This window comes from Leucoraja erinacea, chromosome 4 (genome assembly GCF_028641065.1).
Source record: "Leucoraja erinacea ecotype New England chromosome 4, Leri_hhj_1, whole genome shotgun sequence".
Lineage (NCBI taxonomy): Eukaryota > Metazoa > Chordata > Chondrichthyes > Rajiformes > Rajidae > Leucoraja > Leucoraja erinaceus.
In genome coordinates, this window is record NC_073380.1 from 92906626 (window position 1) to 92921960 (window position 15335).

Here is a 15335-nt window from a genome sequence, read left to right on the forward strand (position 1 = left end):
ATAATAGGACAGGGTGTTTCGCCGGAAACATTCAGTTTCGCACCACTTTATTTATCTGCGGGGATGAAGTAAGGGCGTTTGTTTTCTAGTACAGTGGCCAGCGAGTTGACCTCTGCAAAATTAGGTGTTTTACGTAGAGGGGATTTCCTCTACTATTTAGTTATTAGTCGTTTATAATCTGTTCAATTTATGTCACTTCCATCCACGCTTTGCACGAGTCATTCATCAAACGATTAAATTATTCTGACTGAAACCAAAAGACTGATTTATGCTTTCAAATAAACCGGCTATAAATCGGGATGGAAACCAGATTTTTTTTTGTAAACCATGCCGACAATAACTTGGTTTTTAACAAGCCGGGTGGGAGCGAAGGAGCAGCCATATCTGCAATGTAACACCGGGTGGTTGCGATTACTTGTGAGTTTCACACCTTGTTTTGTGGTGGTATTTTCAGATGATAATATTATTTCACAGGCGCCATCTGGTGTTAGGGCTAGGAAAAGCAGATACCGAATAAATCAGTGCGCACTGCCGACAGAAGGCACTTCTTCGGATCCTCCTCGAGATACGTTCCCATAAGGAATATATATAGGATGAATACAGGGAGTGGGTGGGGATGAATGCGAGTCCAGGGGGTGCGTGCAGCTATGCTCCTATATAGTCTGCCTGTCGGCAACAAGGAGAACAGTCTGTGTGCTGGGTGGCTGTGGTCCTTGATGATGCTGTGTGCCTTCCGCAGGCACCGCTGGTGGAAAATGTCCTGAATGGCCGGGAGACAGTTGCCAATTATGTGCTGTGTCGCCTTCACCACTCTCTGTAGTGATTTGCGGCTGTGGGCAGAACAGTTCCTGTACCAGACTGTGATGCAGACCGTCAACTGACTCTCGATGGTGCAACTGTAGAAGTTTGTGAGAATGCTGGCGTTCATGACAAACTTCCTCAGTCTTCTTAGGAAAAAGAGCCGCTGACGGGCTTTATTAGTTATTGTGTCTGTGTGCAGTGTCCAAGAGAGGTCTTCAGTGATGTGCACACCAAGGAACTTGAAGCTGCTGACCCTTTCAACCTCAGCATCACCGATGTGGATGGGGAGGTGTCCACTCCCCTGCTCTCTCCTGTAGTCTACGGTCATCTCTTTAGTTTTGCTGACATTGAGAGAGAGGTTACTTTCCTGGCACCAGCTGTTTAGTGCCTTTACCTCCTCTCTATAGGCTGTCTCATTATTGTCTGTGATGAGGCCCAGGATGGTCGTGTCATCAGCAAACTTTAGGATGATGTTAGAGCTGCGCTTAGCAGTACAGTCGTGCGTGAACAAGGAGTACAGGAGAGGACTGAGCACACAGCCCTGTGGTGTGCCTGTGTTGAGGATCAGTGAGGAAGAGGTGTGGCTGCCCGTCAGGAAGTTGAATATCCACCCGCTGATGGAGATCTCCAGTCCAAGATCAAGGAGCTTGGGGACGAGTTTTGAGGGAATGATAGTGTTGAATGCTGAGCTGTAGTCAATGAAGAGCATTCTCACATATGTATTGCCTTTGTCCAGGTGGATGAGCACAGTGTGAGTTGCCATGGCAATGGCATCGTCTGTGGCCCTGTTTGGCCTATAAGCAAACTGAAGAGGGTCCAAGGTGTCAGAGAGAGAGGAGCAGATGTCAGTTTTGACTAGCCGCTCGAAGCACTTCATGATGACTGATGTCAGGGCGAGGGTGGGTGGACACCTGTAACCGTCCACCACTTGCCAGGCTTTGCCCATGCACCCCCTCTTTTCCAGCTTTTTCCCAACTGTTCATTCCTATGTACAGGCAGTACACAAGTCGGGTGTTCTTAACTGAAATGGACCTGCATCAAGCTGGTTAATGCACATCGATACACGGCCCTACACCACATGCTGGCTAATGCCATGTCATCACTTATTTTGTTTTGAGTTTACTGATTTCTAGAGTGACCCGTGAATATACATTGATCAGTTTTCCTTCTCATAAAACTTTAATAATCTACCATCTATTTTTCCTCTTTTTCCCCTTTCTATTGTTTTCTTTTCCTTGTCTTGCTTACTTCTTTCTCAAAACATAAAACTCGAGGTTGTACATAGAATGGATTACGGTATGACATAGTTGGCACCTAAAATTAAGTTCCACTGTACTGTTTTGTACTGTATTAACTTCTAATAAAATAAACAAAACAAAAAAAAACAAAACAAAAAAAAACTTTAATAATCCGCTAGCTGACTCATTGGAAATTCTGTACGTTTGCATCATGTATAGGACAGATTTAGAGGGATATGGGCCAAATGCAGGCAGTTGGAACCAGTGTAGATGGCACATGTTGGCCGGTGTAGATGGTGTGGGCAAGTGGGCCGAAGGACCTGTTTCCACACAGTATGATTATGATGGAACAACAAGAAAATGTATTATTCTGCTATGTAGTATCTACAAAAAGTGAATTAAAATCATTTGTATATTTAATAACATCCAATGGTCTGGAAAATCTACTGGCCCGGCACAACCACAACCCAGCATGCTGGAATTACAGAGTTTTAGTAGTTCTATAAACACTAGTTTATACACAGTGGTGTTTAAAGAATGAGAAGTTATATAAAGATTCTGAAGTGTTTAGTCTGAAACAAGGAGTGCTCTGAAGAAATATTTTTGTAACACTTCTTCTTGGGGGGAAAATGGCAGTATAGGAGCAGGGAGGTTCTACTGCAGTTGTACAGGGTGAAAAACATTTTTCACACAGAGAGTGGTGAATCTCTGGAATCCTCTATATTTAAGAGGGAGTTAGATGTGGCCCTTGTGGCTAAAGGGACCAGGGGGTATGGAGAGAAGGCAGGTACAGGATACTGAGTTGGATGATCAGCCATGATCATATTGAATGGCGGTGCAGGCTCGAAGGGCCGAATGGCCTACTCCTGCACCTAATTTCTATGTTTCTATGTCTATCAGCCATGAACATATTGAATGGCGGTGCAGGCTCAAAGGGCCGAATGGCCTACTCCTGCACCTATTTTCTATGTCTATGTTTCTATGAGAGTGATGTGGGAAATGGATAGGAAAGTAGACAAGGTCTGAACCTATCGAATGGTAGATCAGTTGTTGCCTTACAGCACGAGAGAGAATAGGTGCAGGAGTAGGCAATTCGTCCCTTTGAGCCAGCACCGCCATCCAATGTGATCATGGCTGATCATCCCCAATCAGTACCCCGTTCTTGCATTCTCCTCATATCCCCTGACTCCGCTATCTTTAAGACCCCTATCTAGCTCTCTCTTGAAAGTATAATTCCCTGTTTTCTCTCACCTTATAAAGTGGGATAACATTAGCTACCCTCCAATCCACAGGAACTGATCCTGAATATTGGAAAATGATCACCAATGCGTCCACGATTTCTAGAGCCACTTCCTTAAGTACCCTGGGATGCAGATCGTCAGGCCCTGAGGATTTATCAGCCTTCTGCCATCAGTATACCCAATACCATTTCCTGCCTAATGTGGATTTCCTTCAGTTCCTCCGTCACCCCAGATCCTCTGGCCACTAGTACATCAGGAAGATTGTTTGTGTCCTCCTTAGTGAAGACAGAACCAAACATCTGCCATTTCCTTGTTCCCCATAATAAATTCACCTTTTTCAGTCTTCAAGGGTTCAACTTTGGCCTTAACTAATTTTTTCCTCTTCGCATACCTAAAGAAGCTTTTACTATCCTCCTTTATATTCTTGGTTAGCTTTCGTACCTCACCTTTTCTCCCTGCATTGCCTATTGCTTCCTGCTCATCTTTGCTACGTTGTAATTCTTTTGTTTCATTTTTATACTGTCCCTGACTTCCCGTGTCAGACACGGTCACCCCTTACTCCCCTTGGAATCTTTCTTCCTCTTTGGAATGAACTGATCCTGCACCTTCTGTATTATTCGCAGAAATACCTGCCATTGTTGTTGCACTGTCATCCCCAAAGATCCTATAGCAAGCAAGATAGTGCACTCCTGCGAAAACCAATGGGCTGACGTGTAGTACGCAACGGGGCGGAACGTCGGCCATTTCAGTAAACCCGACCCGACCTGACTTTGTAAATCCTTCTCGCAGTGTAATCAGCGTTGCGGGGGAACAGTTTGTGTGTGTGATACAGTGTTAGATTCATAATTCATATTTCTGTTACTTTTTGTTAATGATTAATATGTTAATAAATTATAATTCTGTTAATTTTCTTTTTTAATGTTTTGGATTGAAAGCCCCGGGATGGGGATCGGACTGTGCAAGGGTGGAGGGGGCACTGAGGGCAAAGAGGCTGTGCCCACAGGGCAGTGTAAAAGGGGAGACCTTTCCAATCCCACGCTTCCCACTTTCTGTCTCCGCTGTGCCTTTTCTGAATTAATTGTTTATTTTTTCCGCAAAAAGAGCAGACCGGTCCGGAGTTTGGGAGCCGGGCATTGAGCGTGATGGGGAAAGAAATCGAAGGGCCGTCTGTTCTCAGCTTCGGACCTCATGCCCGCCATCTTTCCCCCATCAGTGAGTCTCTTTAACGGGGCAGAGAGAAAATGAGGAGAAGATTTTTACCTAAGATCTTTGATTTTTACGAGGATGTTTCCGTAACCGGCTTCCGTCTCTGTACTTGGCTCTTTGCTCCGCTATGGCGGACAAAGATGGCGGAGACGGAAGCCGGTTACGGAAATGGGGCCGAAGATTACCCATGAATCTGCCCATGACCGTACTACGTCTTTTTTGTCGAGTGCACTATCTTGCTTGCTATAGAATCTTTGGTCATCCCTGCTAGGGAATCTTTCCAGTCAACTTTGGCCAGCTCCTCCCTCATGGCTCCATAGTCCCCTTTGTTCAATTGTAACATGGACACCTCCGATTTACCCTTCTCCCTCTCAAATTGTCGATTAAAACTTACCATATTATGGTCACTACCTCCTAATGGCTCCTTAACCTCAAGTTCCATTATCAAATCTGGTTCATTACACAACACTAAATCCAGAATTGCCTTCCCCCTGGTAGGCTCCATCCAGTACAAGCTGCTCTAACAATCCATCAAGGAGGCACTCCACAAACTCCCTTTCTTGGAGTCCAGTACCAACCTGATTTTCCCAGTCTACCTGCATGTTGAAATCTCCCAAAACAACCGTAGCATTACCTTTACGACATGCCAATTTTAACTCTTGATTCAACTTATATCCAGGCTACTGTTTGGCCTAGGTTCGATCCTGACTATGGGTGCTGTCTGTACGGAGTTTGCACGTTCTCACTGTGACCGTATGAATTTTCTCCGGGTGTTCTTCTTACATTCCAAAGATGTGCACGTTTGTAGGTTAATTGGGGTCTGTAAACTGTCCCTGTCCCTAGTAGCGTGTATGGGAGTGCTCAGGGAGGGGTGGCACCTCTGGTGGGTGACATGTCATGCTCCTATTCTACACACTAGGGACAATTTACAATTTTTTTTAACGGAAGCCAAATAACTTACAAACCTGTACGTCTTCATAGTGTGGGAGGAAACCGGAGCAAAGAAAACCCAAAGAAAACACATGGGAACCCAAAGAAAGCCATGTGGTCACAGGGAGAACGTATACACTCTGTACAGACGGCACCCATAGTCAGGATTGAACCCGGGTCTCTGGTGCTTGGCTTCTTGGTTTCTTGGTCCTCCAAAATATTCCAAATGGAATTTAAACTGGATGTGGTGAAGGGAGGGCGAGGTTTTATTGAGTGCAGAAGTTGGGATGTCACTTTAAAGTTGTACAAGATGTTGATAAAGCCACGTTTGGAGTACTGTGTACAATTCTGGTGATCCTGCAGTAAGATGTTATTGGACGGGAAAGGGTGCAATAATATATATATGCTACTGGGACTGGAGGGTTTGAGTTATCAGAAGAGACTAGATAGGCGAGGACATTTTTCATTAGAGTGCAGGAGACCAAGGGGTGATCTTGTAGAGGCATGTAAAGTAATGAGCTGCATAGATGAGGTGAATAACCATAATCTATTCCCCAGGGCTGAGGAGTTTAAACTAGAGAGAGAAACTGAGGGACAACTTTCTTCACACAGAGTGTTGAAGGTACATGAAACAAGCTGCCAGGGGGACGTGGTAGAGATGGGTACATTTATCATTTTTAAATGGCACTGGAACAAGTACATGGATTTGAAACGTTTGGAGGGATTTGGATCTGGTGCAGACAAGTGGGACTAGCTTAAGGTGGCAAGTTGGTCGTCATGATTGTTTCCATGCTATATAGCATTTAAGGATAAGGGGGGAACCTTTTAGGACCGAGATGAGAAAAACATTTTTCACACAGAGAGTGGTGAATCTGATTCTGATCCAAAGCATCGTCCATCCATTCCTTCCACAGATGTTTCCTTATCCACTTAGTTCCTCCAGCACTTTGTTTTATGCTGTAGGTTGTTAGGGGCAGCATTGCAACGTGAATGCTTGGAAATTATCCATTAGGGATAAAGTCAATTGCCATGAATGCAAAGGGACAGCACAAGAGAGGAATGGTTTTTATTAGCAGGGAATCAAGAAAGGAGTCCGGATGCGATAGCAAATATGTACTGAAAGACTGAATGGACTCAGCTTGTACTCGCTAGAATTTAGGAGATTGAGAGGGGATCTTATAGAAACTTACAAAATTCTTAAGGGGTTGGACAGGCTAGATGCAGGAAGATTGTTCCCGATGTTGGGGAAGTCCAGGACAAGGGGTCACAGCTTAAGGATAAGGGGGAAATCCTTTAGGACCGAGATGAGAAAAACAGTTTTCACACAGAGAGTGGTGAATCTCTGGAACTCTCTGCCACAGAAGGTAGTTGAGGCCAGTTCATTGGCTATATTTAAGAGGGAGTTAAATGTAGAACTTGTGGCTAAAGGGATCAGGGGGTATGGAGAGAAGGCAGGTACAGGATACCGAGTTGGATGATCAGCCATGATCATATTGAATGGCGGTGCAGGCTGGAAGGGCCGAATGGCCTACTCCTGCACCTATTTTCTATGTTTCTATGAAACTACGATTCTAATTCTTTGATTCCCCATTTATTTAACAAACAGCCAGACGTCTATATCTGGTTCAGATACATAGTTCAGCATGGTACAATACCCGCTGTAGAAGCCAAACACAGAAGCTCAATCCATGGACCTTCAATGAAACATTTGCTGGAAGCTGATGACGGGAAATACTGGAAGATTTTAGGCACAGCACCAAAGAGACATGGTTTGGTTCACTTAAAATAAATGTTTAAACCATTCTCAAAAAAGATCTCTTCTTACAGCGGCAAAGTGATGACATTCTCATATTGATCTATCTGTCCTCAGCTTTCTCCACAGCACATGCAAATTAGAAAACCAATACTTCATATAGGGAAGATTCAAAAAAAGAGGACATGACTTCAGAATTAAGGGACAGAAGTTTAGGGGTAATATGAGGGGGAACTTCTTTACGCAGAGAGTGGTGGCGGTGTGGAATGAGCTCCCAGTGGAAGTGGTGGAGGCAGGTTCATTGGTATCATTTAAAAATAAATTGGATAGGCATATGGATGAGAAGGGAATGGAGGGTTATGGTACGAGTGCAGGCAGGTGGGACTAAGGGGAAAAAAAATTTGTTCGGCATGGACTTGTAGGGCCAAGATGGCCTGTTTCCGTGCTGTAATTGTTATATGGTTATATGGTTATATATGGGTAGCTAATGGCGTGAGCAATGAATTCTTTAATTTCAGGTCAATCACTCCACTCCCCAACTTATCTACCCAGCCTCCCACTGTCTGCACACACCATTTGTTCCACTCCCTCTGCCCCGATCATCTAGTTCCTTTCCTTTCCTCTATTTGCTCATCATCCACCCTCTCTGCTTGCAATCCCTCATTTACTCACCCACCCAGCTCTCATTTATCTACCATCCCACCCTTTGGTTCCACATTTCAGTCTTCACCTTACTTTCTTCTCAGATTTCACCATTCGCACCCCTTTGTGTTCTCCACTTTATCACCTCCAGCCTTTGGTTACTATACGCACCTATCTCTCCCCTCTGACTCAATGGCCAATTAACCCCTCGTTACTTTGATCCACCAGCTCTTGGCCCACTCATCTCTTTCTGCCAGCTACCTCCTCTCTTCTCTATGAGGCTTAAGAAGGATTCCATCCCATAAAGTAATCTGCCCATTTCCCTTAAAAGATGCTGCCTGACCTGCTGAGTTCCTCCAGCAGTTTGTCTTTTGTTCAAGGCTCCAGCATCTGCAGTCTCTTGTGTCTCCTAAAGACCAACTAATATTCAAGAATGAAAAACAACTTCTACAGATGTTAGAACTGAAATAAAACAGAAAAATGCTGGGTATTCTCAGCGAGTCTATGGGGAGTTTAATCCCGTTTTACTTTATGAATAGATGCTGCCTGAACCACTGAGTGTGTCAGATCTTTCCCTCTTTTATGAAACTATGTATGATTGATCTATCAACATTTCAGTTCTTAATGAGCATTTTCTCACATCTATTTCATGTTAAACTTAATCCACATCAAGTTAAATAACGACACATTTCCACTGTTGTCAACTTCATTAAAACCAACATTTGTCAATTTTTTTTTCATTTTCAGACCATTTTTATCCAGTTTATGAGATTAAACAACACCCCCTCAAACTGGAGTCAAAGAAATGTTCCCATTTAAAAAAATACATAAATGATTGGTAATTAGTGGGAATTGAAGCTGTGAGTCAGAACACTAACATTAGGCAGTGCAATCAAGACAATCAAACGTGCCCATCGTTTTTTTTTCAAAATAACCTTTATATTATATTTTATACGGATATTTTAGCCTTTAACTGAATTTTCCTTGCCTTCCGGTTCCTGAGACAAAATTCCTTGCGCCAGAAACAGATTCTTTCGAAATCACATCTTTAGCGTTGTCAAATTCATACTGCAGGGCTTCTGTGAAACATGAGGCATCAAACATGCTGTAGTAAGCAGAGGCTCTGTCCGCACACATACAATTCTGGGGAAAAGCAGATATCTGTTCCGCTAATTCCAAGGCGCATTGAAAAGCTGGAAGAAAATAACAAGGCAAGTGTGTAAGGTATGTGTCATATGGATTAGGGCTATAACATAGAAATTAGGTGCAGGAGTAGGCCATTCGGCCCTTCTAGCCTGCACCGCCATTCAATATGATCATGGCTGATCATCCAACTCAGTATCCTGTACCTGCCTTCTCTCCGTACCCCTGATCCCTTTAGCCACAAGGGCCACATCTAACTCCCTCTTAAATATAGCCAATGAACAGGCCTCAACTACCTTCTGTGGCAGAGAATTCCACAGATTCACCACTCTCTGTGTAAAAAATGATTTTCTCATTGCGGTCCTAAAAGACTTCCCTCTTATCCTTAAACTGTGACCCCTTGTTCTGGACTTCCCCAACATCGGGAATAATCTTCCTGCATCTGGCCTGTCCAACCCCTTAAGAATTTTGTAAGTTTCTATAAGATCCCCCCTCAATCTTCTAAATTCTAGCGAGTACAAGCCGAGTCTATCCAGTCTTTCTTCATATGAAAGTCCTGACATCCCAGGAATCAGTCTGGTGAACCTTCTCTGTACTCCCTCTATGGCAAGAATGTCTTTCCTCAGATTAGGAGACCAAATGGTACGCAATACTCCAGGTGTGGCCAAGACCCTGTACAAGTGCAGTAGAACCTCCCTGCACTTATACTCAAATGCCACTTCAATTCTTTCACATAGAGGGTGAACAACTGATTTTCCAGCACTCTTGGATACAAAGCCTTTTTTAGACTATCCGTTTTGCCAGAGTTACAGAGGTCATGGCCTTTGAGAGGAGTGGAACGGTACCGGAACAGTCAGCCTTGGGCGCCGAGATACCAGACCGCAAGGTCAACCTCGGGAGCCGGTTACCAAAATGGATCTGCCGTCTCCCGAGTTCCGCAGCCCAGGCCGCAGGGAGGTAAATCCGACCAGCCGATTGGCCGCGGAGGTCGTGATAAGGTCGAGACTGGCTGCCTCAGCCGGTCTAGGTGTAACATTTTCAGGGATGCTGTTTAGTATGGAATTTGCAAAATCTGTGGAAGTCATAGTAAGAAAACATCCTGATATTGAGCATTTTTACTTAGTTAAGTACTCTTGTTATTATCTTGAATGATTTGTTCTTTTCCCAGTATCTTACGGTAGATTGGCATCCAGTAGATTATCTGAGATGAGCTGGTGGTCAAATTACTAAACCTAAATCTAATTGGGCTTTGTTATGTCACGTGTACCGAGGTACAGTGAAAAGCTTTGTTTTGCATGTTATCCAATCAAATCAGATGGGTTTAAGGTGAGAGGGGCAAAGTTTAAGGGAGATGTGTGGGGCAACTTTTCTACACAGAGTGTGGTGCATGCCTGGAATTTTCCACGCTGTATCTCTAAAGTCTAAAAGTAAAGTGTAAGGTGTAGTCAAGTCTAAAGACATTGTGGGCTGAAGGGCATGTACTTGTGCTGTATTGTTCTATTTTCTATGTTCTGCCTGGGTATAGATTTTCTAAGGTTTAGAGGAATGAGAGGTGATCTCAATGAAAATCCTCCAGATACAGGTAGGTAGATACAGGGAGGATATTTCCCCTGGCTGAGATGGCCAGAACCTGGGTGTCATCATTCTGGACTGACTTCACCCAGAGGGTAACGAATCACTACCCAAGAAGGCTTTTAAGATTCAATCAGGGAGTATATACAAGACAGAAATTGCTACATTTTTCGATATGAAGCAAATTGCGGGCATGTTTGGTACAAGAAAGTGGCTTCCCTCTTACAGTGTGGCAGAGCAGAAATGAAGGGTTGAATGGCCAATTCCTGTCTCTATCGCTCATGTTTCTTACATAAGATGTCGGAGAATCTCATCTCTGGATATTTGTCTGCATTCATCATCGAGCCCAGCAGTGAAGCACTATCGTGTTGGGAAGACTGGCTGAGCGCACTTCACATCTGGTCTATCAGTGGGAAAAGGTGTGTGCAGATTTATTTCATTTAATATTTTGATTAATATGTTTGACTAACATATTGTAAATTAAGTTATTTTCACTTTTTAATGAAGAAAATGGACAGATATTTTCATACATCACTATCGGAAACACATGAAAACAATTCAAAACACTTTGTCAATTGGGGGTTTCTGGGATGGGGCCTCAATGATATTTATTGTGGATCCTACTCATTGCATCACTTCACCAGAGGCTTGTTAAGTGTAAGTGGATGTTGGTGGGGGGGGGGGGGGGGGGGGGTTGTGATGGAATTGTGCTGGTGCAGGAGGCACCGTGGGCAAAGTGTACTAAGCTCACTACTGCATCTGATGTTCTCGATGTGGGCTCCTGTACATCAGCGACACCAAACGTAGACCCGGCGACTGTTTTGATGAACACTTATGCTTGGTCTACTTGATCTCCCGGTTCCCAATCATTTCTACTCCCCATCCCATCCTCATACCGACCTTTCTGTCCTGGGCCTACTCTGTTGCCGGGGTGAGGCCAGACGCAAATTGGAGGAACATCACCTCGTATTTTGCTTGGGTAGCTTACACCCCAACGGTATGAACAATGAATTCTCTAATGTAAAGTCATTTGTACGTGCACTCCTCTCCACTTCCCCATTCTCCCTTTCCCCCTTCTTCCATCCTGGTCGTTTTACCAGTTCCCCCACTTCCAGTCTGAAGAAGGGACCTGACCCAAAGCGTCACCCATCTTTTTTCTCCAGAGATGCTGCCTGACCCGCTGAGTTACTCCAGCAATTTGTGTCTATGGTATAAACCAGCATCGGCAGTTCCTTGTTTCTACTACTGGCCAAATTGTGGGCTATGTCCCACACCACCCAGCACGACTTGTAATCCTGTTAAATGCGTAATAGGATGTTGACCACAGCAAACAAGACCAATAACACGGCTTTTCCATCTGCTTGGCAGGACACAGGGAAAATGGTTTAGTCATTGGCCGTCTCTTCCTCGGTCCCATCCAATAGGGAAAGATACCAGTCATTGGGTGAGTGGGTCGTTTCATGCCACTGCCACCACATCCTGCACACTGATGGTTGCTTTCCTGGCAGCCGTCACTCGTGGCTTCATTCCACCCCACCTTGGTCTGGGAACACTTCAGGGAGAGTCGCGAAAGGTCACGGCTGCCCTTTAAAGCAATGACAGATGACACATGCACACTTTCCTGGTCCAGCTCATGAGCTCCATTCACTGGCCACAAACCACACACACACACCAACCTATTTCTGGAATGCAGAGCACATTTCAGCTGCTTGAGTCAGCACAGGTTTGCCTCACAATAGAGTCGTGCTGAAGTTTGAAAGGCTGCAGTGCTGCGTGATCCATATCAAATTAGTTTGTCTGACAAGGATTTATTTTTAATTTATGGGGTGTGGATGTGGATGACAAGACCAATGTTAGTTGGACATCTCAGGTTGCCGTCTGAAGTGGCACAATCAATCAACTGGTGAGTCTGGAGCCACATACATGCAAGGCCAGGCAGGGATAGAAACTTAGGAAATAGGTGCAGGAGTAGGTGCAGCACCGCCATTCAATATGATCATATTTGATCATCCAAAATCAGTACCCCGTTCCTGCTTTCACCCCCTATCCCTTGATTCCATTAGCCCTAATAGCTATATCTAACTCTCTCTTGAATACATCCAGTGAATTGGCCTCCACTGCCTTCTGTGGCAGAGAATTCCACAGATTCATAACTCTCTGGGTGAAAACGTTTTTCCTCATCTCAGTCCGAAATGGCCTACCCCTTATTCTTAATCTGTGACCCCCCTGGTTCTGGACTCCCCCCAACATCGGGAAAGTGTTTCCTGCATCTAGCCTGTCCAATCCGTTAAGAATTTTACATGTTTCTACAAGATGACCTCTCATCCTTCTAAATTTAAATGAATATAAGCCCAGTCGATCGATGCTAATCTCCTTCGATTTCACGGAGTCAAAGTCAAAGTATCCTTTATTGTCATTCAGACCCTTCAATCTGAACAAAATTACAAACCCTGCAGCCATAACACAGAATAAAATAATAAAATACACAATAAACACAGAATTAACATCCACCAGGCACCTCCTCACTGCGATGGAAGGCAAAAGTCTTAGAGTCCTTGTTCTCCCTCTGCGTTGCGGCGATCCAGTCTTCCGATGTTGTGATCCTGCCGGGTGATGGTAAGTCCCACGGCCGAATCCGAGCTCCGTGAACAGGCCGGTTCAAACTCCGCGGCCCGGGGCGGACGAAGCTGCCACCCTCCAATCCAGCGGACGAGGCTGTTGCGGGAGCTCCGGAGAACCGGTCGCCAACTTGGGACCTGCGAGTTCCCGACGATGTTGTCCACTGGGCCCGCGGCCAAGCCTCCGAAGTCGGGTCGCCGCCGCCGCAGCGCCACCACAGCCCCGAAGTTGGTAAGTCCTGGCTCTGCCTCCGGAGCCTCGGGGTCGGTCCCAGTTGGAGGCCGCCAGCTCCGCGATAGGCCTCAGCGCAGACGGAGACGGAGACGGGGGGATACGACAAGAAAACGTCGCATCCCCCGCGAAGGAAGAGACCAAAACCAAGTTTTATCTTTAGTACATCTGGGAAATGGTTTCTTGACCTACGAAAACCATGGTGGACTTGCACGACAGAGGCACCACCTCTACACTTGGTTTATTTAAGTTGTGGAATATTTGATTTGTAAGTCAGAATGCCTGACAATTTCCCATGAAGAGATGTGTTTATCTCAAGGTCTGATATTAATATTTGGGCATTTTAACCACTGGGTTTCTAAACCAGACTTCTCCATCAACAAATATTCACGAGGGCCTGCAGAAGTAAGTAGGGAAAATGGTACATAGACTTGGTCTATGTTTGTGGTTGTGTTCCACTTCAGGACATTTAAGCTTTATTTTTACACCCCGGGTCCCCAGACATCAACCTTTAAATCACCCCGATGACCATTCTTGTTGACTAATTTGAATTGCTGCCAGCTCTGGCACTGGAAGCCAATATTGACTAATTTACAAGAACCCTGTTTTCCTAAACAGGGTGTGAGAGGATCTTGGCGACATTAAAATAAACCAAAGACATCGAAAAATAAAAACTGACACCAGGTTTGTCAACAAATTGTAAGTCAGGTTGGAGAGTGAATAAGCCTGGGAACTGGCATGGAGCTGTGTCTACATAACATCGCGTGCACTCATGTTACAAGTCCAAACCGTAAGCAAACAGATTGCGTGGGAGAGGCTCCATAAGTACAAGATACCAGTGGATCTCAGTGACCACAAAATGTCGTGGGTTACAACATTCTTGCATCCAAAGGCAACTTCCTCTGTTCTTGATGGTGTCATTATACGATTCCACATCTTATTAATATTGGTTGTCCCCCCTCCCTGCATGTGGATGACTACTGATGACTCAGAGAATTCCTCCAATGTGTCTGTTGGAGATGAGCTGGGAAACACATCATCGATTCTCTCATCGTGAAATGATATGCAGGGGTGGAAGATTGCAACCTTCACGTGGTCCACCCTGTTTTGACTAATGCAATCAACTTGACGTGCACAAACGGAAGGTCAAATAGAACAAGTTGTTCAACAACTTTAGGTTGTGCACGCCACACGAAAGAAGAAGAAGAAATGATATGCAGCCACATTTAGGCTGTAAGGCTTCTCATTTTCAGCTCAGCATCTACACGAACCAGGTCACCAAGACGGAAGAATGATATGACTCTGTAGTATATACTCTACCATCTGCCCACTTGGCAAGCTGATTTTGCATGCTTGTGTTAGACACAAAGTGCTAGAGTAACTCAGCGGGTCAGGCAGCATCTCTGGAGAAAAAGGATGTGTGATGTTTCAGGACCTTCTTAAAGGGTTCCAACCCAAAACGTCACCCATCCTTTTCCCCCAGAGATGTTGCCTGATCTGCTGAGTTACTTTGTATCTATCTTCGGTATAAACCAGCATCTGGTTTATACCCAGTGTTCAAGAAGGAACTGCAGATGCTGGAAAATCGAAGGTACACAAAAATGCTGGAGAAACTCAGCGGGTGCAGCAGTATCTATGGAGTAAAGGAAATAGGTAACGTTTCGGGCCGAAACCCTTCTTCAGAAGAAGGGTTTTGTGTACCTTCTGGTTTATACCCTCTGAGGCAGTTCCTTCCTACACATTTAGTTACATACTAGTTGCTTTTCAGCGTCTTTGCACTATTATTGCTCAACAAAGGGTAATAGAAACATAGAAATTAGGTGCAGGAGTAGGCCATTCGGCCCTTCCAGCCTGCACGGCCATTCAATATGATCATGGCTGATCATCCAACTCGGTATCCTGTACCTGCCTTCTCTCCATACCCCCTGATCCCCTTAGCCACAAGGGCCTCATCTAACT

At 44.8% G+C, this 15335-nt stretch overlaps 1 protein-coding gene across 1 annotated transcript in view; it reads right to left on the reverse strand.

Moving 5' to 3' along the window:
- Positions 1 to 6993: 6993 nt before the first annotated feature.
- Positions 6994 to 15335, reverse strand: part of zgc:101569 (uncharacterized protein LOC449822 homolog) — a 39807-nt gene continuing 31465 nt past the window's right edge. The window contains exon 6 of the mRNA XM_055634802.1: positions 6994 to 9004. Within this exon, the coding sequence (XP_055490777.1) occupies positions 8781 to 9004 (224 nt within the window). The 3' untranslated portion in view covers positions 6994 to 8780. The remainder of the gene's footprint in view (positions 9005 to 15335) is intronic.